This window comes from Ascaphus truei, chromosome 2 (genome assembly GCF_040206685.1).
Source record: "Ascaphus truei isolate aAscTru1 chromosome 2, aAscTru1.hap1, whole genome shotgun sequence".
Lineage (NCBI taxonomy): Eukaryota > Metazoa > Chordata > Amphibia > Anura > Ascaphidae > Ascaphus > Ascaphus truei.
In genome coordinates, this window is record NC_134484.1 from 205,290,176 (window position 1) to 205,315,882 (window position 25,707).

Consider the following 25,707-nt stretch of genomic DNA (forward strand, 5'->3'; position numbering starts at 1 on the left):
TTTGTTGAAACATAACCACATTCAGCCTCACATTATAGCCGTGACAGGAGGGAGAAAGGATTCATACTGTATGCTAACCAGGTCACTAAATAAACAACAGCGGATCAGCTGTGGTCAATATGGCATTGACATGGCAGGGGGGAAAGGTCCGGCTCCCAAGTCCTGTTCTCTTCCTCCTGTGTCGTCAGTAAGTTTACAAAAAGGAGAAGAAACACACCCATTTCCTCTCAATCTAGCGCGAGAAGAAGGAATGAGCCCAGCACAAAGCTGTTATTAGTGTGGAAAGGAGAGTGCTGCCGGGCGCTGGGGGTCTGACTTATTGTGGGGAGGGGTCAAAAAAGAGCACCACAAACCAGGTGAGTGGCTTCACTTTCCAGCTTGGGTTTGGGATTTGTGTGGTCCGGACACCGCTAATGATCTGATAGAGACGTCAACCCCAACGTGAGTATTAATGTAGGCTGGATAACAGAGTGACACAGTACTCGTCGTACACAACCATCTGGGTGACAATTGGGAGTTCAGGGGTTGACTGGATGCTGTAGAGGAGAAGAGGGCTGTGTACTTTGTAAATCGATCAGCAGAAAGGCTGGTTCCTAATTCCTCCAGTGCTGCAGGGACACACAAGCCCATTGCTGTGCAGTACATTGCATGCCCCTTTACCACTGAAGGTCTGACACAGGTTGAGGTTAGTTTTATTCTTGAGGCTCCGTTTACTGTCAACTCCTTGATCCTGCAAACCAACTAGGGCAAGGTCCCTTACCCATGCGTTTTACATGTTTACTGGAAGGAGTTTAATTACCATAGTGTAGCCCCTGGGAATGATCTGGTGTATTAGAGATTTGCTGTGCCACATGATGTCGTCATAATGTTTGCAACAACAAAAAAAAGGAAACCAATCGGTGCTTGCTAATGTCTGTAATGAGTGTGAATGTACCTTCCAATTGTAGGATTGCTCAGTGCTGTTCTGCTTGTCACTTGGGCAGACATCACTGACCTGTGTACTGTAGGTATAAGAGCTGCAAATTCGGGGCTGGTTGAGGCTGACCCTGCGGTGTGCTGAAGTTAAACAGATACAATATAGGGTGGAGATGGATTTTGAATCTCTGCATATTTTTCATTCTTTCTGGAAACTTGGTTACACCCTGAATTTTATTCAGTCCTGTTTGCTGGTGTGCACAGTGTTTTTGAAGACATCAGAGAGCTATATTGGGGGATAAGATGTGCTGGTCTTTGAAACCGAGGCAAGTGTCCTAAGGGGATGGTAAAGGTTTGTGTCTCTTATGAACGCATTCTGCTTGTTGCCTTTGAAAATACATATAAAAGGCAACCGTTTACAGGAGGGCTAGTTAGTGTTCATCTCGGATGACCGGGGAACCCAGCTGAACGGTCATTTTACTTTTTGAGGGGAGCTGAAATGAGGGAGGATGAAGTGATTGGGTTTTCTGTCAGCCTGTGATTCACTGCAGGCAGAACAAAGCGCTGTGACTGCTCTGCTTCCTGCTTGTCGCCTCCTGCCTGCAAAACACTGAACACTACGAGCTGATATCATCATGCAGAAGCTGAGCAGCAAGACCCATCGATGACAGATACAGGTAATATAAGCTACTGTATAAACCTTAGAGGTATTCGGAACCAGGCAGTCCAAGCCTCTGCAGAACAGCTTTTAGGTGCGAGTATGGCATAGGATTTGTATCTGCTACAAGGTTCAGCAGACTCCTTCCAAGCAGACGCTCTCCAATCATCTGGATATGCTTAGTGTGAACAATGAAGACTTGAGCATGCATTTGTTTATATGGTTGTCTTAAAGGCTGTTAGCTGTGCAGTGTGTATGTCTATATGGAATGTAATGGGGTTTGTTTTCTGCAAAAGGAGGGAGGTTTTTATGATCTCATGGTTTAACAATTCAGGATTGGGCTGGCATTGTGGAAGTACTGTAGGCTATTTTATTCTTTACGCATCTGATGGCCAAACAGGACGTAAGTAAATGTACATTCCACTTCAGTGTTTTAATGCAGTTGAATCTTTTAACATTTAGTGTGTGTTTGTATACATCACAAGTAGAACATGAGATAATTAAGAAATGCCGAGTGTCCTTATTGTACAACCACCATATCTTTGAATCCTGTATTGTTTGTCATTTTTATGTCTGGTTAATCAAGCTGCATATTCCATAACTTCTGAAGTGTTACTCATAATGCTTCACTTTTGTCTTAAATTGGATCAGGTGTTTTGTCTACTACTGGACCGGGAACCGTGAAAATGATGCCCTTAAGAAAAGTATGGTCTACTTGTACAGGTCCATCTGGCAGGGAAGGCAACCGAACATACAGTACAGGCCCATTGTTTAGTAAAATACATTAACCACATTAGTGCTGGAGGGCATGATCTGTTACATTAACAGATGGGTTTGTGATTAGCAGCTGTATTTCAGCAAAAGTTAAAATGCCATTGTTTTAATGGTCTGAAAATATTAAAACAAAACAAAATATATATCAAGTGCTGAGCCAGTCATAGTTTAACAACTGGGAAATTTTAGCACAAGAAAATATTGCCATATTCATAGTTAATTGTCATAAGATGTATACTACTCCTTTACCATTGTGACTACCTTATTATATATATATATATATAATATATATATATATATATATATATATATATATATATATATATATATATATATATATATATATATATTCTGTTACAGTGGTTATTAATGTAACTTTAAGTGATAATCCATGTGGTGATGAGAAATACATATGGTGTTATGCTGGTTTCTCATCGAGTGGCTGATGTACAAGGCTAGTATTTGCCAAAGGCGCTATTCTCTCTTAGCTGGTTTGAGCAACAGGATGTCAACATGTGTAATTACTTTTCCTAAGTTAGCTACTGTACCACGAAAAATATAATGGTTACTACCCCCTTGAAAAAACTTAGTAGAGCTCGACTCCAAAATCTTACAGCATGCGTTTCTTGTCCAAGAGCCTTTCATCAGTTAGATCAAATGTTGGGCCAGTTGAGAATGCGAATCAACACCATCAGCTATACAGTACCTGCAGTCCGTGCTTCTAACCTTTCATCTTGGGCCATTAACCTATTGTATGAAATGTGTTTTGTAAAGCGTCACTGTCTAACACTGGGTATTGCAGGCTGCTCTACTATTGGACAGAGATTAATGTCCTTTTTACCTGTCCCACCATGTGGTGAAGCAAGGGAACGCATTTTCACTTCAAGGATAAGTTGATAAACACTAAGCAGATTGCGTAACGTTATAGGTTTGAGGTTACTATTAATTAAGTCCAGGTACTCCAACCTGAAGAAGAGCGTACAATGGACTGAACTGTTACAATTCCCAATTTATTAATTATGGAATTCCTCCTAAAAGTATTCACATTGTTTTGTGTTTTGATGACTGCAGTTGTATAGTAGTGTCTACTGGCACTGGTATGTATTTGGCAAACATATTTGCTTTTGACTCAAACTACAACATTCAAAAGAATAGCAAAGTGTCAACAAGTCCTCATGGTACAGGAGACAAAATCAATTGAGAACCCAGAGTGAGGTATGTGTGTTTTTTAAAGGTTAAAGTCAAGGCAAATCAATTATTAAACAAAGAATAGGTGTGATACTGTTCCTTGCTGTTTGCTAATAACTAATATAGAACTGTGAAAATGATGCCCTTATGGGACTGAACATCTGAATAATTGACATCCCTTGTTACCAGTTCAGACAATACTTTATTTCTTCCAGAAAACCCTACCTATTTTTTTCCATTACGAAACACACCTTGTGTAGCATGGTACAGACAAGCCATTGTGGGTTTGACTCCTTGTTACAATTTCCCGCCATCTCAATGGTAATTGGTAGACGACAACATGCAAGTTGTGTATCCGTATTAATCCTTGACCGTTGATCTTCGGCACCACGTGTGTGTGCTCACGGTTTGTAACAGTTATAGCAAGCTTTTAAAAAAAAAATACATAGCAGGTTTGTATAGAATTTCAGGTTATGTACTGTAGTTAAAATATGCAGCATAGAATGGCATTATACCCTAAACATATTCAAACAGATTATTGTTGCAATGCGTGTGTTTTTTTTTTTTTTCTTGTTCAAAAAGAAAAATATGTATATTGGGCTAACAGGTAAAATGATCTTGATTTTATGCACCTTGGACAGAGTGTAAACAACGCTTGTGTCCAATTAACATAGAAATCTCGTCAATATAATTGTTCTTTAAAACGGCATTTCCTCTTGCTGGTTTTAGTTTTTAATAAATTCAGCAGTGTTTATGTATGACAATGCGTTTATATAAGCTGCCCATATAGCCGCCTATTTTGAAAGAGGAAGTGGCAGGGATTTCTAAATGGTTGCTATAGCAACCCAAGGACCTTTTTTATACATTCAAAATCATTACAAAGGCCATAAAGCGAAAAATAAACGTAAGTATTTAATGCTACACAACAGATATTAAAAAAAAAAATTATGATTTTGAATGAATGCTGCTTTAAACCAAGAATATTGATGGTCTTAATTTCACATTTTAAATAGAGTTGTAAGGTAATACTCTACTTTCTTGTAGCAAACATTCTCAGAGAGCTGGCAATGTAATCGGTATAATTTTGTTGTACTCCACCATCCTTATCTACAAGACATATGACAATACTGGTTTAGTTACTCAAGTTACGTATAATCTGTAACTCGGATTAATGAGCCTCATGAAGTTTAGTATAGAGGTATTGTTAGAGAGGATACTATAGACTTCTTATGCAAAAGATTATTTTCTCTTTCCAACATGGTTGGAGTGTTCTAGTTGGTTAAGGAAATAATCTTTAAATTTAAACTACGGAATTTTATAGAGAAACGTTCCAGTCAAATGGGTCTTGCTGAGAGCCAGGCATGTGATGAATCTTTGGTAAGAACATCAATATCTCTTTGGCTAAGTGCATGGTCCAGAATTGTATAGAACATCGTGCTGTCACTTCGGTCTCTTGTCCCTTGTATCGGTTTCTACTTATGCTTTTTTCCACTCCCTTCGGCTCCAATTCCTAGATCTGTCGGAGGGTACACAAGCTGTGGGTCAAATGTGTGGTCCTGTCTAAGCCTAGGACCAAAGGTCTACTCCCCATCAGAGGGCTCAGTGATTTTTATGCTGTACTACACTGGCCCACTCCCCCCCTGTTGGGTCGTGACGTGATGTCACCTAAAATGCAGAGGAACCCCTTTGACATGTATGGAGGTTGACTCCCCACTTTGGCATTAACTTGTTATATGCCACTTTTGTCTATAACATAAAATTGTAATGGAAAGTGACATTTGATGACGTCCTGTTACCTACAGTACCTGTGGACCTCACTGCTTTATGACCTGATGTATTTTTTTCTTTGTTTGGCTTTGAATGCTGGATCTTCTGGTGTTGATGCTGGAGACTGTTAACCCTTTCCTGCGACCATCTGACTGATCTGTTTTTGTGTCTGCTCTGATCCTTCTCTGTGTTGTCTTCAACCTATTATGGTGCTTTCTTAGAGTTGCATTTCACGTGTGTGTGTGTGTGTGTGTGTGTGTGTGTCTCTCTATCCTATTGTTCAGTCTGGGACATGGTTGGTATATTTTTCTTTTGTTCTTGGAACAGTTTTTTAACCAGCTTTAAGGGATGTGACAAAAATGTTATTCTGTCAATACTTTTTGAAGTGAAAATTCTTTAGCGACATGAATGTAGTTGATTGGAGATGGCAGTCAGTGGTGATGGAAGTGACATGACTCCTGGCAGAAGACGCAGTCAAGTGTTGCCAGCTTCCACCAGGAGGAGTCACTGGAGAGGACACTCATACTCTCGAAAAACGACTCACACTAAATCCGGCCCCAGCTTCGCCGAGGAGGAGAGAGTGGGGGCTGCTCCGAGCCGGGTGACTCAGACAGCAGCACTCTTCCTACTTTTATACGTTTCAGTAAGTCGCTATATACTCCTGAGGGACGTCCCTTAAGATGTGGAACTTCTCAAACACATGTTCACGTGATCTGTGCTGCAGGGGCTGTGGCACTCTGCATGTATATTATGTAAGTTAAGTTACTTTACAGTATTTGCTGCCAACTCTGCATGTATATTATTAAATTGGATGTATGTGAAAATGCTGAATTCTGCTGACCATTTTAAAAAGGAAGCAAACAAGAAAACCTCATTGTACATGGTCCCTGTATTCCTCCCTGTATTCCTAAAATGTCATTCATTTAATTACCTCTTGTAATTTTTTTTAATCTCTTTAATGCCACCTACTGTATAATCTGCTTTCTCGAAGCCGTGTTAGTGCAAAAGTACAATGTCCTGGCTTCTACTATTTTTGAGCCGTATCAGGATATAACTATATCTGCAGGGGTATAGCTATAGCCCGCGCTCATAGGGGGCTCACTCTCCCATCCCACCCTGTCGTTGGCCCATCTGTCTCTCTTCAGAGAGACAGGCCTTGGGAGATGGTGTGTATATATAGCGGCGGGCACCTGGCCTTAAGCAGAAGCAGGTAGACGAATCAGCACTTGTTTCGCAGGCAGGGGAGGAGAGCACTCCAGCGGTCTGAGCCCAGAAGTCTTTCTTACATCCGGTGTCTGCTGCTAGTGTGTGCTCCTCACCTTGTGTTGTCCTGCTCTGCCTGTGGAACAATTGCTGATTCCTCTGCCAGCTTCTGTTTAACGCCACCGGCTTAATGCTGCATATTATCTCCCCCTGCCTGTCTATCTCTATTTCAGGTAAGCATGGAGGAGGTGGGAGTGCTGATGAGAGAGAGGGAGAGAGAGGGAGAAAAAAATTGCAGTCAGTATTAATATTAATGGGGCCCTGATTTTTTATATATATATATATATATATATATATATATATATATATATATATATATATATATATATATATTATTTTTGCCTGGGGGCCTGTGCATGTCTAGCTACGCCACTGACTATATGGCCCCTTTTTTAAGCTCCATGTGTGGGTCTTAAATCCTTTTCTAGCACATGTGAGAACCTTGATATATATATATATATTACAATAAATGGTACTAATTCTTTGTGACCTGAATGCAGCCTTTTTTTGCTCCTTTTCGAATATTGCCTGATTTTTATTCTACAAGAAACTTTAAAGTATTACATTAGGATGCCTACATTTAGAAGGTAGTAACGGTACCTTGGTACTGTAGTTTTGACAGTGTGATGTAGATGGGTGACTGAACAGAAATATTGAATCTTCTATGTGAAGGTGCAACATTGTTATGCACGCTCCAGTCACAACACTGTGTGGTGAGAACTAACATTCCTTTTTAGCATGTTTCAGTCTTATTCATGAGTTTTTATAGAACTGGTTTGTCAATCTGGTTTGTCAATAGCCGTATTGGCTATTTGCACTAATTGTGAATTTCTCGTGTGTGTATGTTATCTGGTTGTGTGGATCTGGTGGGTTTCTCTGCGCAAGCTCTGGATGTGGGGGGCATCTCGGTGCATGTGGTTGTGACACGCACATGACCACATGTGCACGGCTATGCCCGTTTGAGTCTGTGCGCATGTGTGAGTACGTGGTGATGACTATCATGAGCACAGCGCCTTGTGGTCCTGCTCTTGAGCGCAGTGACGGGCATTGATGGCAATATCCGCAGTCACAGCCGCTCCAGACCCTCCGCTGTTTTGAGTCTTCTGACCCAGAACAGCCCCCACTCTCTACCCCTCAACGGAGGTCCGGCCAAAGTTTCTGTGAGTTGTTTTTTCTTGTGAATGTCCGTCTTTGTCTGTCCAGCGCTGCCTCCTCTCCAGTGACGACTCCTGGTGGAAGCTGGCAACTTCTGATGGCCCCTTATGCCAGGACTGATGTCACTTCCGTCACCACTGACTTCCGTCTCCAATAAACTACATTCACGCCGCTAAAGAAGTTTCACTTCAAAAATACACACTTGTTTTCGTACTTTTTTTTTTTTTTTTTTAATTTCTTTAATAAGCCATCACAAACATGCTCAATATTTCCAAATATAAAAGTAGGAATTCACGTCTGATCACTTCACAGAAGTGTTCTATGATGTGATGGACACTATTGACTTAACTGTCTAGGCAAAAAAAAACACAGGTTATATACATTGCTGTTAATCATTTTATTGACTTGTTATAGAAGCAGATAGTTTTGCTGCTAATGGAATAAACCTATATCCTAAATGTAAATGTTTTAGTCCAAATTTGCTTTTCTTTTTTTTCATTCCCATACTGGAATGGAATTTCTGGAATGCTGCATCATGAAAAATGGGTTGCCACAGAGAGTTCACAAAGTAAGTTATGAGGAGTTAAAGTAATAAAGCCTTCCACCGTACAGCAAATAAAAATACCACAAGTACATTCACGTCTCAAACATGTCAACAAACCTGCCTTTACCCATAATCACTCTGCATACAATGCTTCCAATGCAGAAAGGGATTCTGGGTAATAACCTACAAATGAATACTCGCAGGGTGTCACCTTCTGCTTCTAATCCATTTTAACATGGATCCATATAAGCTTAAGCCTGCTGCTTTTACAGCAAAGCCTGGGTTAAAGAAGTGCATGGTCAGCAAACTACTGTAACACACGGAGTGCTCATTTGCATAAGAAAAAAAAAGATTGAACCTTGCAGTCACCAATTCGCCTTTCAATATTTCATCCCAGATGTCATTTTCTGGTGCTCTGGTTCTGTACCCTCACCGCAGGGCACTTTTAATTAAAGAGCAATTTGCAGAATCAGACCGGCACCCAGGAATGAATATAAATACAAAGCAAACTCTCCATCCTTTATGTCCACTTTATGAGGTTCTATTTCATTCTGGTATTTTAGTTTACAGAAAAAATAGTTTAGATCTCTATTTGCTCCTTTTTAGACAAAATTACTAACATTGCAAAAAAACAAACCATGTTTCAGGGCACCTGGCCCCCTTCCTCAGACTTGAGGCTCTATCTCTTTTGCATATCATTACAAAGAATCCCTGGCTGCATTAGGCTGAGGCCCCGCATGCTACTGCAGCGCCGCTGCAGGGACGAGAGCCTTCCACTCAATGGCGCCGGGCCCGCTGCGAGGGGGGGGGGCGCAGCGCTGTGGCGAGAGTTTCTCCTGCTCTCAATAGAATTAAGAGCAGGACTCGTGACGGAGCGCTAGGCCACGCCCCCCGGCGGTTCAGCCAATGAGGGCGAACCTGCCGGGTGACGTCAGGGCCACGCCCCCGTCACTCCCCCGCCATGTGCTCCCCCCCCCCCGGTCTCTCTTCCTGCAGCTCACTGCAGACCGGGGAATCGGCTGCACGCGCCGCCAGCCTCGCACTGGGGCCTCAGCCTTATAAGGAGAGTGATTTATGCGGAAAGGCATGTTTGTGGACCTGTCTGAGATGTGATTTTTATGTATAACAAGTTCAGAAAGACTTGATACTTACAAGATAAGAACATACGAAAAGCATTCTATTAGACAATTTTAAAGAAAACCGAGACGTAGCCTGTTTACACAAGTACAAAAAAAAAAATGTAGGTTAAGGTTTTGAAGCCTAATATTATATAATATTACAGGCAGTCCTCGTTTTACAACGCTTCACTTTACAACGAATGGCTTATCCAACGCTTTGCAATGCATACCTATGTTCATTTTTACAACGCCAAAACGGCTTATCCAACGCTCTTACGACGCTTTGCAACTTTGTGTATGTGTGTGTGTATATATATATATATATATATATATATATATATATATATATATATATATATAAACAACAAAGAAAAAAGCTGCGCCTCTAAAGAACATATACAATGAATATATATATATATGCTATAACAATATGATGTAAATATGGATGAATATCTTAATTATATAAGCAATATATACACATATATGATATTGTGGACCTATATTAGTATCAGGCCCACAAAAACATGAACAATAGTATATATAAAAGAGCAAAAAAAAAAGGATAAACCAGTCCTCAAATAGTCCAATGAATGGTATAGGTGCTGGTATGCAGGGTCTCCGGCAGCTCTCAATATGGACCAACCACGTCCACAAGATATCTAAAAAGGAAAAAAGAGGAGAGAGCGCACGCCCATAGCGTATAAAAGTATTTAATGAGGGGGAGGGGGGAGAGAGGGGGGTAAAAAACGCACTTACAAAAATGCAATAAAATCAAGCATATGTGATATATAATAATCACCACCATCCGGTTTTTCTCTATAGACTCTTGGGGCAGTCCCAGGCTCCGTTGGTAAGGGAGCAACGTCACAGCAGATTCCCAGGGCTGGTAACACCATCCGGTTAGACTGCAGACTTTTGGGGCCGTCCCAGGCTCCGTTGGCAGTGGAGCAGAGTCCCAGCAAATTCACAAGGCAGGTGTGCTGTATAATAGTCCAAGAAAGAGGTCCCGTAGTAGTGGTGCCTATAGCACTCGCGCCTGGATCAATACGCTCCAGCGCTTCGTGTAGACTCCAATGTCTGTGCGTCTGACGTCACGACGCTCCCTGACGCGTTTCGTCAGTCACGGCTAACTTTCTCAAAGGGATCCCACTACTACGGGACCTCTTTCTTGGACTATTATACAGCACACCTGCCTTGTGAATTTGCTGGGACTCTGCTCCACTGCCAACGGAGCCTGGGACGGCCCCAAAAGTCTGCAGTCTAACCGGATGGTGTTACCAGCCCTGGGAATCTGCTGTGACGTTGCTCCCTTACCAACGGAGCCTGGGACTGCCCCAAAAGTCTGCAGTCTAACCGGATGGTGTTACCAGCCCTGGGAATCTGCTGTGACGTTGCTCCCTTACCAACGGAGCCTGGGACTGCCCCAAGAGTCTATAGAGAAAAACCGGATGGTGGTGATTATTATATATCACATATGCTTGATTTTATTGCATTTTTGTAAGTGCGTTTTTTACCCCCCTCTCTCCCCCCTCCCCCTCATTAAATACTTTTATACGCTATGGGCGTGCGCTCTCTCCTCTTTTTTCCTTTTTATATATATATATATATATATATATATATATATATATACATATATACATATATACATATATACATATATACATATATACATATATACATATATACATACATACATATATACATACATACATATACACACACATTCACATAAACAACGTTGCAAAGCGTCGTAAGAGCGTATATATATAATATTATACTATATTATATTATACTATATAATATATTATTTATTATGTTATATTATATATATAATACAGAATATACACTATAATTTATGTATGTGCTGCATATCTTATTGCCTGCATAAAATATTTGGTGTATTTTAGTGTTAAAAATGCCTTCAGGAACGGAGCCTTTCATTTAAACAGTATTCCTATGGGAAAACGTGTTTCGCTTTACAACGTTTCGCTATCCAACGCCATTTTGAGTAACACATTGTTTCGGATAACCGAGGACTGCCTGTATATGGTATGTATGTGTATATTTCAATAAAGTAGCAGTTGGCATACACATACTCTAGTACGTCCTGGTGCTTGTCCTATATGCATAGAATATAAATATTTACCAAATGTTGGTCCAGTAATGAAGGGACAGCAAAAATAGTGTATTAAGTATACAGGGCACCACAACTAACGTTTCGGTCCGCATAGAGGGACCTTCCTCTGTGTTGTGCAGTGGTCAAATAACCGTGACAAATACTTATACCCTCACCTTATTGCATACCATCACCTAAAGAACCAATTAAAATATGCAAATAACCCGCAGCAAGGACCAGCTGCAGTGGAGTAAAACACCAATAGGCATCCGAATAGAAGTCACGTGTACAACCGCATCGCCGCTGTCTGGACTGCCCACTTCGAACAAGCGAGTCGCGTCTTCAAGTTGCCATGGATGAAATACGCCAGTGTCGGGATGAACGGCACATGCTTCCTATGCAGTGTCCCTCCGGTAGCTGGAGCAACCGGATAGCAACAAGTAAAACTTGGGCTTGCACAGGCAAATAACATATACAGAACCAGTAGTAGAGCAGCGCGGGAGGCAACTAGAGCTGGTCAGCACATCACCGTCCGGAGCCAATCAGCAAGGCTTCGTCCCCAGGTTGTCATGGGTACAGTATGTCAGCGTTCATGATGAACTGCAGATGCGTCCCTTGGTAGTCATAGCAGAATATTGGCAAACACAACTGGAAGCTAGCGCATGCGTGACAGCAAAACAATTAAACACAGCAAGCAGTGCAGATGGTGTGACACGGGAGACAACCCAGAAAAGAGGGATGAGCAATAAAGGGAAGGGTAGTGCATGAGGAATGGGGAAAAGAGGTCACGCGTGGTGAACATGAGGAAAAGCAATAATGGGGATCAGAACAGCAGATTAATCATAAACAATTTACAGAAAACAACCAAGTTTCAAGTCGTCTTTGAGTCCAAATGGTGACATAGTTTTTAATTCAAAGATATGCCTTGCTTCTTGCTGTAAGAGGCGTTTATTTCTATCACCTCCATGAGATGGAACCTGTATTTGTAAGATTGACATGCATCTCAACGTAGACAGAGAGTGCCTGTGTAGTTTAAAGTGAATGGCTACAGGAAGATATTTAAGATCTCTGCAGGGCCCACTTTTTGGATGAGGGAAAAAGTTGATCCAAGTTGCATAAATTGACAGTTGGTACAACGATGCACCGATAGGATCCAGGGTTTCTGGATAACCATGTTTTTAGAAGGTGCGTATTTACTGACTGGGTCTGATTGAGTGAGTGAGCATATCCCCTAGACTTTGTCCATGCCGGTAACAGAACACTGGTGGTTCTTGGACGAACGTCACAATCTTATTAGTTGATATGTGCCAGTTTTTTTTTTTTTTTTTTTTTTGTCTACTCCTTTTTGATTAAGCTAGAAGCTGTACTCAATGTTAAAGCGATTTGTCTCAGAATCTCTAGCAAAGGTTGTTGGAAGCCTAGATCTATCTGTTTGTCTCACTTTAGAGGGAGCATCTTCAATGTCACTTGAACAATATCCTCCTTCATTGAAGGGTTTTGCCATCTACAATATAGCGGTTTCAGTTTGTTCCAGATCACTAGTAATTCTCTTGACCCACAGGAGTTGTGAATAAGGGAGTCCCTTTTTCAATGGCAATGGGTGATGGCTTGATGCATATGCAGCAAGGTGTTTTTGTCTGTTGGTTTTTGGAAAAGTCTGGTGGCTAATGCACCCTTAGACTTATTGACCACCATGTCAAAGAATGTGATCTCCTTCGTACTGTAGCTCAAGGTAAATCTGATTGTCGATTGAATATTGTTAAGGAAATTGATAAACTCCAATAACTCTGCTTCCAGGCCGCTCCAGATGATGAACACGTCATCGATGTAGCACGTGTATTTCTTGATGCAATGTGCATATGGTGCATCATGGAGTATATGTGTGTTCATATAGTCCAAGAACAGGTTGGCATATTTGATGCGCTGACTAGCCGTAGTTGTCTCCCGCCCTGCTCTACTACTGGTTGTGCACTTGTATGTTATTTGCCTGTGCAACACAAGTCTGTCTTGTTGCTATCGGGTTACTCCAACTTCCGAGGGACACTGTATAGGACACGTGCAGTTCATCCCGGACGCCGGCATATGGTATCCATGGCAACCTGAAGACGCTCTAACGCCGAGACCTCGGACCTGACTCGCTGCTCGAAGTGGGCGGTCCAGACAATGGTATCACGGGACAATTGGACATACAAACAATATTACACAATTACAATCAAAATACACTTACTGGGACGGGGCCAAACAAAATAAAATGTTCCTAAAACGAAATCTTGAATAACACTCTAGGAGCAATTTTCCAGGAGCGGGAGTTGCTCGCACAATGGCTTGAAATGGTCCGCAGTGCTACCTGCAACTGCTGTGTACTCCAACGGCGCTGCTTCTTTCGTTCTGTATCCGCTGTAATGGCACTTGGAGTCTTTAACTCTTATGAAATCTTAGAGGGTTCTTGCATGAATCTTGGATGAATCTTGTAGAACTTTAGATGCATCTGATTCCCGATGGACTGCATGCATTCTTCGAGTTTAAATCCCTATCTCTAACTAGTGCAGCCAATCCCTCCGTGGGAATACGTTTTCCCACCTATCCTGGAGTTGACAATACTTTGGAAACCTGGCAGAGGGGGCTTCTCATTCTGCGAAGAGCATGTGCCAACTTGGCACCTTTGCTCCTTAATATATGAGACCCAGCCCCTCTCCCCGGCGACACGAAGTCTGGGCTGGCCACCTTTTGCCAAACTGCCTCGACTTTACACTAGGATGGGGGTACTTGAGGATTCCCTCCCCAACTAACACCTTGGGGACACTGAGCCCTTTCAACTCTGTGCTTTTACAGACATCAGGGCACCAAGCCAGCGGGATGCCTTAGAAGTTCGGATCTGCACATTCTTATCTGCTTTAGTGAGTCACTAGGCGCATACTAATTTGGGGCTACAATAAATAAGTGGTCCCCTGTGGTCTGAATGAAATCCCAAATGTGCCTAACATGTTTGATACACTATTTGAGGGGAACTTTCATCAATTTTTATACAAACGTATTAAAAATTATGCTATAGGTGTTTTTCATGTTTCTCCCTGAACTAAGCGCACAGCAAGTTTCAGCACGCGGGGAGATTTCTAACCAAATTAGCACACCGCTGCTTTTATTCCTCAAGGGCACAATTTAAAACCATTTTTCCTCTTGACACCTGGTGGGAAAGACACTGAACCGCTATACTGAGTTGTGGGGGTTTGGGCATACACTGGGGGACCCTGAAATGTGATTAACCCCTGCCCGGTCCTACTGTACTGTCTGTGCTGAAGCAGGGAGATCTGGCAATGAGCTGCAAACTACTTCCTAGGGAGGATTTTGTCCGGTGGTCTGTGTCTTCATCTCCCAAGGAATCTGGTAGGATTCCTTAGTATGTGTTTTGGGGTAACCAACAAGTCTGGCCCCCTTCCACCCAAACACACCCTGACAACACGTTACCGTAAAATCATCCATGAAACTCATGCCCTGTGAATCTCCACTGGTTGATGCTCCTGGAACAGTAAAACACCCACACATCTTTATTGAAATACAGTGCACATGCCATAACTGGGTTGCAGAGCTGACACTTCAAACTCCAAAATATGGCCCGGGGGCACTCAGCCGGGCATAATACCTTTTATTATTGGCCTGGGTTTCCCCTCGCCGTCACAAGCAGCTATGCAGTTGTACACGTGACTTCTATTCAGATGCCTATTGGTGTTTATTTACTCCACTGCATCTGGTTATTTTTGTGGGGTTTTTTTTTTTGTGTATTTTAATTGACTTTTTAGGTGATGGTATGCAGTAAATTTGAGGGTATAAGTATGTGTCAGTCATTTGACCACTGCATAACCCTGAGGAAGGTGCCTCCACTACACTATTTTTGTATTACAACTATCTGTGTGCTGTCCCTTCATTACTGGACCAACATCTGGTAAATATTTGTGTAAGATATATCTATATCGATATCTCTCTCTATCCCAATAAAAAGTACACGTTTCAAAAAATAAAGCAGATATGTTACAGTATAAAGTTTGTTCATTTATTTTTTAAATTTAAACACATCTACATAAACACAAATTATCATGAACCAACACACAAACTTTTCCTGCACCTCCTAAAATGAAATACGGACTAATGATATGGATTCAGCTGAAGATTATTGAAAATCGGGTACAGTATAACTATGAGCACATTGGGGACATTCTACCCAAGTAATTCGACTGGCCGGTCATCAACCTTATTACTAATAGCAATAACCCTGAATAATAATCAAATGTATCACAAATGAAGAATACCACTAAATAAACAGTCATTTAGTGTAATACCCTGACACAGCTTGTTTTATATCACAGCACAGCATGAGACATGGTTATGTACCCTAAAGGACTAAGCAAGATGTCTCTTAAATCAACTTATAAACTTATGCAGGAATGAAACCTAGTAAAAGCATGTTACAAGTGCTCTGCAGTTGACCATGAAAGTCCTATAGCTAACAATTGAAAACCAGCGTAAAAAGCATAATACTGAGCTGAATAGTGTCTGTGTGTCTGTGTGTATAGTCCAGATAATAGAGAGAAATGCTGCACACCTCAAAATAGAAAAAATTGATAGTTACCGGTGCTCCAGTGTTAGAACGAAAGCCTGCAATCAGTCCTGGATGTATGAACAAAGGAACATAGGGCACAACGGATTTAGCATATCCAAACTCATTTATTGAGCCAACACTGTCTGTGTGTGTATACACACGAACATTTGCGGTACAGTTGGACATGCATTCAAAACATCCTAATATTTAAATGTAGTGTGTATTAAAAATGGAGAAACTTGTGTAAGCATTAACAAATATGGACTTATTCGTGTTTACCTTGGGTTTACTAGTACTATTCTAAAATGTATTCTTAACCCGTTCTACAATATCAAATGGATCTAGTCTTTCAATGATATGAGAAAATATGCATCTGTCATCAATATAGTTGGCATTTTAGTAACAATTCCAAAAGAGACTTTGAATTACATTTTTCATAAATTTATATATTACATGGGGGTTTCTGTAAAAAAAACAATATGGGAAAATTAGTTGGTTATTATGGAAATAGTCTTTTTGTATACAACCCTTGATATTCTGGAGGCCAGGGTCATGTGTAGGATGATTAGACCAGATAGGTTCAACTCAGCCCCCTTTCCAAATCACTCCAAGTCCTCTAATATTTCCTTCATTTTATTGGAAAAGCAGCAGTAAATACAGGCACTTGTGGATGGTGTGTTGTAGTGATTTGTAGTTAGAAGCAGGTGAAAAGGATAAGGCCCTGTCACTAGAGCAATTACAGGAGAGGTACTCACTCAGCCAGTGTTGGAGGTGGAAAAGGAAGTCCCAGTGTATGCTGGGTAGCAAGATAGCCTGGGAACAGACCATCTGTAAGCAAAGCAGAGGGGGAGAGGGCAGACTAACCCATTCTGACAGGCTGAGGTTGCTGTAGCAACTCACAGGCATAATGCAGAGACAGGGATTGCAACACTGTGTCTATCACACGGGCACTGTGTGTGTGCACAGAGCAAAACACATGCAGCTGGAAATGAGAAACTGACAGGCAGAAACTGAAAGGAAAGGGGGGTGAAACAGAAATTTGGTTCTTGTTCCATGACACTTGATACAAAGACAAAAGAAACAGCGCAAAAAACCTCATAGTGTAGTATATATAAAATTATAATGTGATAAAACAGGTGAGTATTGCAAGTACATCAGTTCAATAAATACTAGCAGTACATGTTTTGGACATGTTACCAGTCAGCAACAGATGGTGGGTAAGGATCACCGGATTACTCCCCTTCTCCTCTCACGTCTCACTTGTGGTACCGCTCAGGACGCCGTGATACAGGGCAGCAGCCCCTCAGCATGGATACAGCAACCCGGTGGAGTACAGCTGTCTCCCGACGTGTTAGCTGTGGCAGTTTGCGGGGAAGCAAGCTCTCAGTCACTGGCTTTCAGGCGTGTGTCTGCACGTGTGGCCTCCGCTTGCAGCGCGCATCAGATGACGTCATCAAGCGGCGCCGATCACTCAGCAGTCTCAGCCGGCCACAGGAGCGTAGAGAGCATAGGGTGCAAAACGGAGATGGAGCCAAGTAGCAAAATAGGGTAAAAACACACTGCATGTAGTGTCAGAATGCGCCCTCTTATCCAACGCGTTTCGTACTTCAAAGGTACTTCGTCAGGGATATCGGAGGTCTATAATGGGGCGCTTCTTATACCATACCCTCTCCTGTGATTGGCTGTTTATTTTGAGTCCAGCCTCTCAAACACATGAGGGAAATTTAAAAGGATATGTCCCCTAATACATATTACTTTATTAAGGATAGGGGAATCCAATTGGAAATTAACTAAAAATATAAAGAAACAAATATTAATAAAATAACCATATATTTAAATGTTAAACAACTATAAACTAGCATGAATTGAAAGACAGTAAATATAGAAAGAAAAGGATATAAATGAACAGGACAGATTGACGTTTTCACAGAGATATACCATTATTGGGTTTATAATAGATAACCTAATTCCTTATTAATTATAAGACCAATAAAAATATTTTAAATATTTTAAAAGGATTCATTATTTAGTATAAAGACCAGACATCGATTTCTTCGTTTAATCCTAACGGGGACAGTGTTTGTAATTTGTAGATCCAAACACTCTCTTGTTTAGAGAGCATTTTTTCTCTATCTCCTCCCCTTCTTCCTGCGGGTACAGTTTGAATGCCAATATATCTAAGACAACTATCGTCACTATTATGTTTTAACTTAAAATGTCTGGAGACGCTATGATTCTCTAATCCTAATCTTATATTCCTAGCATGCTCCAGAATTCTCACTCTAAGGTAACGCTTTGTCCGACCGACATACTGGTATCCGCATGGACATTGGAGGAGGTACACTACATTTGTCGATTTACAGGATATACAATCTTTTATTATAAAACTTTCTTTTGTAGTATGTGAAGAAAATTTCTTCCGTTCCAATACACTGATCGAGTATTTCCTATTATTGGCTAATCTGTTATTTTAAATGTGAGGATCAGTTCTACCACCAAAGGCAAGCTATTGTGATGTCTGGCAACAGGGCATGCTCGTTCATACATAGGACATCTGAAAAGAAACTGGATGTATTTGATTTGGGGACTGATGAGGCAAATTTCATGAAGTAAAATGTCATTGTGTTTGTCGCCTATTTCTTTTGTATCACCTTGTGCATATTTCTGGGTGGCATCTGGTATGCTAGATCAGCTATGGCTATATTTGTAAATTCAGGCATCCTGACTTTAAATGTCTTAACACTATCCAGAGTAAAAGTAATTTTGTTTTTGTTGTGCTTGGATACAAGTTTATGGTAAACACCTTTTCTAAAAAGTACTTGCAAGTATTGGAAATGTTCATATTTCTACAAATATTTATATAGAGCCCAGTAGAATAATCAATGTCCTGTCACATTCCAATGCTTTTTGCAGCGAATGCATGGAAATAGCCTTCAGACCCTATTTCCACTTCATTAATTTACACTGCTATCCTATCAAGGTAAGAAAAAGCCATTTAATACAACAAAATAAGACTTCAAACGCTTTTTTCATCAAGTCCTCTAATACTTTAGTTCCAAAGTAGTGAAGGAAACAGAAAACATTTGGTTTTAAAGCTCTTACTCATGTCCAACACACACAGTGCTTGGAAAAGCGCTTAAGCTTGATGAACAATATTGTTAAGTGTACTCAAATAATTCAAGAGTGCAGAACAAACTCGTATATACTGTATGAGCCAAGGCTGCCAAGAAACACTGACGGAACCAGATCAGAGATTTCGATACAAAACAGATACAAACCGGTGCCTCAAAGGATAAGTCCAAGTAAATGTCCAAATATATTAGTAGAAGGATGACAGAGTTCTTAAAAGGTAGTCCAATCCTGTACACCAGGACCAGCTCTGGGGATCTGTGGATAACATATGTGAAATCAAACACAAAGAAAAATCAGTGTACTGTATACTGCTAATTAAAAATTAACACACAAGCAACATTACCACGGACAAACACACACACAACTCCAACTACAAACAACATAAACATAAAAACAAACACAAGCTGTATGAACAATTAAGCTAATTTATTAAAAATATAAGTATTAAAAGACGAGTTACATAAAAGGGAGATGGCGTGTTGAAGATGATCTGTTGGTAAATTATTTTCAGCTGTCTCAGCTGCTGGAGGTTAGTGGCTCCTCCTTCCCAGGTGTTAAGCCCGCCCCTCCCCACTTCCCTAGTGAGTAAGTCCTTTCATGCTACTGGATACATATCCAATGGTGGTCTTTCTCCCTCCTAATAGAGGAAAATGAGAATTGTAATCCTAATAGAGGTATATTAGTATTTTATCTGGTAGTGTTAAGACTTGCGAACAGCATCTGCCTTTTCGTGGCTCGCAAGCTTACAACACTTTGGCCAACGGGTTAAACTAAATTACCCTTTTTCAAGAGAATATATAAGTATTTTACTGTGTATTTTTGTCATATTGGATGTAGCATTGGGCTTCTCTGTCTTTTGTTGTATACATATGCCACACTCAATAGCTCTCCTTTTTGATATATATATATATATTTATTTATTTATTTGTTTTCTGGGGGCTCAGGTGTTCCCAAAAAGAGCTTGCTAGGGTTTTGTGTGTTTTGTTAAAAAAAAAATTAGTATGCCTTTTCTGGATACATTTTTCAGGTTTTATGTCTTTGTTCTGTTACAAGATAGAATAGACCACTCACCTATTAAATTCCTAATATAGATTTAGATATACAGTAACTAGAATGTAAGGTTCACAGGGGACAAATATCATAATGCACAGAAATGATCCAAGAGGATCCAAAGGTCCACAAATGCTGCACTGCATACATAATGAAAAAAATGTTACGACTCTCATAGTCCTTCAGATGAGTATTCTGATAGGCGATCATTATAGATCAAATTAGATCAGCAGTATTAAAACCAAAAATAATAACTTTAATTACATTCAAAAATTATTACACGGTGAAATTAAGTATATACAGTAGTAAGTCTTTAAATCCTCATAGTAGTGTGGTAGGTAAACACAATCAGGTCTTGCTAGCTCTTATATCATATATAATTTGTGTGTTTATTTATAAAATGTTTTACCAGGAAGAATTCATTGAGAGTTACCTCTCGTTTTCAAATATGTCCTGGGCATAGAGTTAAGATGACAAATAATATATGGTACAAATACAGTTACATAAGTGAGCAGGGTATACATTATATACAAGATATTGTAGGCACAGGTAAAGATAATATATATTATAGGCGTATGTAAAAGTTACTGACCAGATTTAAAATGTGAGACCACTTTAGTTTTGAACAAACATAGACTGGTGGTGGCTGTGAGAGTCTCCGGTAGGTTGTTCCAGTTTTGGGGTGCACGGTAAGAGGAGCGACCAGCTTTTTTGTTGAGCCTTGGGACCATGAACAGTCTTTTGGAGTCAGATCTAAGATAAGTGCTGCATGTTTTAGGGGTGAGGAGCTTGTTCAGATAGACGGATAGCTTGCCCAGAAAGTATTTGAAGGCAAGACAGGAGAGATTAACTTTGCGCCTAGATTTAGTGATGACCAATCTAGTTCTTTGAGCATTTCGCAGTGATGTGTGTTATAGTTGCATTGGAGAACAAAATGGCATATTGAATTGTAGAGGGTATCAAGTTTGCTAAGGTGTGTTTGGGGTGCAGAGCCGTATACTATGTCCCCATAGTCGATCATTGGCATCTGCTGTGCGATACACTTTCTGACCAGCAGAGTTAGGGAGGGTTTGTTCCTGTAAAGTACACCTAGTTTGGCATAGGTTTTGGATGTCAGGGTATCAATGTGCATCCCAAATGTTAAATGGGAGTCCAACCATATGCCCAAGTATTTAAAACTAGTAACAGGAGTTAGGGTGGTGTTAGTGTTGGTTCTGATCTGGAGCTCAGTCACTGGAAGCTTTAAAAATATAGTCTTGTTCCCAAATACCATTGTTACAGTTTTGGTGTTCAAAAACAGTTTGTTTTTGAGAAATCCAATTTTCGAGTCTCAAAGTCAGATTGAAATATATGTTCAAGGTCAGAGAGGCTATGGCTGTGTGCATATAGGATTGTCATCTGCATACATGTGTATTGAAGCTCCCTTACAAACTGTAGGAAGATCATTGATGAACACTGGGAAGAGTAGGGGCCCCAGAACAGAGCCTTGCGGGACACCACAGGTGATATCCAGGGGGTTGGAGTTAGAGCCTGAGATGGACACATGTTGGGATCTACCTGATACAGATGCAGCAGCCATTATTCGAACACTTCACACGGTGTATACCGCAGAATACCCACGTCACGGCGCATGACTTCTTCCAACCTTCCCGCCTTAAGACGAGAGTGCAGAAAATGGCATTTTAGTGTTAAACACTGACATTGACACAGTAGCACAGTACTGTACATATTACAATTCATTCATTTCATTGCACACAAAGAAACAGAATCCATGAAATTCAAACAAAGCAACCGCGATAAACACGTGTGCCTGGGGCGAAATGCCGCGTGGAGTACAGCAATGCACACAAATGGCTCAGAGATTTGTTCGAATAACGTCTGCTGCATCTGTAGGTAGGAATGAAAATAGTTTAAAGCGTGTTTCCCTATTACAGAGCACTGAGTTGGTTAAGCAAGATAACATGATCAACAGTATTAAAAGCCTTTGCAAAATCTAGGAATATTGCACCAGTGAGTTGTCCCCGTTCCATTCCACACTGTATTTCATTGCAAGCTTTTAGCAGGGTAGTTACCGTGGAGTGTTTGGGACGAAAGCCAGATTGGAATTGGATAGGGAAATTTGTCTTAGTATCTTAGTAGCTTAATTGAGAGTGAACACATTTTTCCATGACTTTGGATAGTATTGGGAGAAGAGAGATTGGCCTGTAGTTTGAGACGGTGTTTTTGTCCCCACTTTTGAAGATTGGGACAACTTTTCAGTTTTCCAGTTCTTAGGGATATGGCCTGCAGACAGAATAGAGTGGACTATGGAAGCAATTGGTTTGGCAATTGCTGGGTCACCAAGTCTTAGGAACTTACAGTAGATTGTAGTAAGTCAGGTCTACATTGGCTGCTTAGTTTTAATTTGAGGAGCGCTTGTGTAATCTCTTCTTCGGATACTGGGACAACTTGAAAAGTGTGTGTGAACATAATGTGTGAATATACACATGTGAACATATAAGAATTTTTCTTTCCCTGCAGCATATGGTAGTTGCAATTACATAACCATTACATATCCAAAGTTATATCCTTAAAACAAATTGTCCCCAGTGAGCACATATATAATAATATATTCATAATACTGATATAGCGCCAGTACAGTTACATGCTGGCTAGATCATACAGATATAACTGCTGTAATGGTAATAAACAATATAGCAATGGCCACAGAGTACCATATTGAAATCAGAATACACCCGATATATACATCATGACTCAAGTCATTAATTCAGCTGTATCGCCACTGACGTGATGCCTTCTTGCCGGGTCTGTTGTGAAAGTACAGCGGATGCTGATTTCTATTGTATAAATATTACATGTCCAAAGTTGTATCCTTGTGTGTGTGTGTGTGTGTGTTATATATTTATTTAGGAGTGAGCGCCCCTAAGGTGGTCTGCCCAAAAATGTCAAAACAGATCATAACTTGATTATGGCTATATACCTGGATCCCCAAAGTCCAAAAATAGGGAATGTATATGGATAGTTTAAAAAAACATTTAATTGTTCTTTCTTGTGTATAGATGACAATTCTTGTGAAATTATCACAAGAGATTATTTATTCTAATGATGGGCAATTTTGTTTTGTAATTCTTTTTGGCCAGATATGCTTTATTTAACCTGTTATTTTGTATGCAAGATCATTTTTGTATGGTTGCTAGCCATATTTGGTAAATACTTGCAAAAATTTGTATTGTCTGTTTCATTTTTAATGACCCAGTATCTCAAAGCATGTTTTAAGAAATATGAGGGGAAACACAGAAAAATTACTTCTCTGAACTCTAACCTCTGTAATAAACTAGGCCCATAGCCTGACTCCCCAGTCCAAAATTAAATTAGAGTATGAAAAATGTTAAACATTTAATTGGCATTTTAATTTCTGTAACTGTTCAGTTTTTGTGTGCATCAGTTTGTCTAATTTTTTTTTTCCCTTCTGTTTTGACTAGGGTTCAATATACAGCTACAGACGTCATCATATGCCCGAAACAGCTGCTAGAGCTACACTGAACAAGAGTTCTTAACATTAGATTGGGCTGGGTCCAGAGCCTTAGGAATTTGATTTAAGGTTACAATGGAGACGCTATCCCAGGATTCTCTACTGGAATGCCAAATCTGTTTCAACTATTATAGCCCTCGGAGGCGGCCAAAGTTGCTTGATTGTAAACATACTTGCTGTTCTGTCTGCTTACAGCAAATGAGAGCTAGCCAGAAAGACTTGAGATGTCCTTGGTGCAGAGGTGTTACAAAGCTGCCACCTGGATATTCTGTGTCCCAGCTGCCAGATGACCCAGATGTTGTTGCTGTAATTGCAATTCCTCACACCTCAGAGAACACGCCGGTTTTTATCAAACTGCCTAGCAATGGATGCTACATGTGGCCACTGCCTGTCTCCAAGGAAAGGGCACTGTTGCCCGGCGATATTGGCTGCAGACTTCTGCCTGGAAGCCAGCATAAACCAGTCACTGTGGTGACTATGCCAATGGAGCAGCAGCCTTTGCAAGGTAGCATTCAACAGGACATTGCAGAAGAGGAGCATGAAAGAAGAGGAGGCGTTAAGAGCTCCACCTGGTCTGGAGTTTGCACTGTGATTTTGGTAGCATGCGTTTTGGTCTTTCTTCTTGGAATTGTCCTCCACAACATGTCTTGCATTTCAAAGCGCTTCACTGTGATTTCCTGCGGCTGAAAATGACTCAACTTATCTGTGCCAACTATGGTTTTTAGAATAAGTCGTTGTCAAAATAGAAGCAAAGACACAGCAACATTGTAAACGAATAAAGAAATGTAAATTGAAGCTGGGTGAGGACTCGTTGGCTTCAATAAAGGAATAAGCCCCATGAATTAGTAGGCCCTACCAAGCAGTGTGGTTAGAGTTGATGAAGATTGCATGCACAGTCATTATTTCTCCACTAACAGGACTTGTGTAGTTTTTTGAGGATAGTAAGACTGTCCTTAGCTAATTGTATTATGGTCATGGGACATCTTAAACAACTGTCTACTTTGAGCTTACAACCTTTTAAGTACTACCCTGATTTCAAAGGAATATTGAGAAGCGAACCATGATTATCTTTAACGACCAAGGAATTTCAAGTTTTTTATTTTAATTTTTGTATTCTATATTTCAGGTTGGTCATGAGCTAGTAGAATTAAAGATTTGGGCAATTGGTTTTAAATAAAGTTGGATCAATGTGGAAACACATGGGTACATTAGCCATTAAACACAATAATAAATAATATGCATCAGCCTCAAATCTCAGGTCTACTAGTAACAATTGGTATCGCTCATACCAAGATGGTTTTTATTAGTAGTACTGTGGGAAATTGTACTACTGTAAATGGATTGTCTTTATGTACCGTCTTTCCCTCTAAATATCCTCTATTTTTTCAGGTGTCCATAAAACCGGTAAGACTGAATGTTTTTGAGATGGTGTCAACCCATGATTTCATCTCTTTTTGTAGACTAGTAAGTGTTGCTGAAATGTTAAACTGTGATGCACATTTTACACATCACATTTGTGAACTGTGATGGAAAAATGCCCATCTTTTTTGCAATAAAATTATTACATTGATGGTACATTAAGGTTTCTTTTTTGGAAAATCATCAAGTAAAGCACAGTATTTGTCCTTCTGTGAAACCGTACATTACTGCACTTTCTAGGACTAAAAGAATTGTAGTGGTGTGTACACAACTGACCGTACACCTACCTAGTCAACCGTTTGTGTAGGTGTCGAATCAAAGTAATGTGTTGCACCAAACCGCAGTAGTACATAATTATTGTTTGGATCGTATGAACTTGACTGTGTAAATTTCAAACCATTTATTGACCTACTAGTGTGAGAACTTTGATTCCTTTGCAGTCCTGTACATAAACGCACTAATCTAATAAAGCAGTTGGTTTA

The 25,707-nt window shown here is 40.4% G+C and overlaps 1 protein-coding gene across 6 annotated transcripts; it reads left to right on the top strand.

Moving 5' to 3' along the window:
- On the top strand, nucleotides 1-25,707 carry RNF152 (ring finger protein 152). Of its 6 annotated transcripts, none has more exons than XM_075585883.1 (2): nucleotides 1-356; nucleotides 23,757-25,707. In XM_075585883.1, exon 2 carries the CDS (start codon nucleotides 23,882-23,884, stop codon nucleotides 24,491-24,493), a length of 612 nt encoding a protein of 203 aa, XP_075441998.1. In that variant the 5' UTR covers nucleotides 1-356; nucleotides 23,757-23,881; the 3' UTR covers nucleotides 24,494-25,707. The 6 variants fall into 6 exon arrangements, with proteins under 6 accessions (XP_075441998.1, XP_075442000.1, XP_075442002.1 ...); XM_075585885.1 differs by lacking the exon at nucleotides 1-356 and adding an exon at nucleotides 363-441; XM_075585887.1 differs by lacking the exon at nucleotides 1-356 and adding an exon at nucleotides 502-685.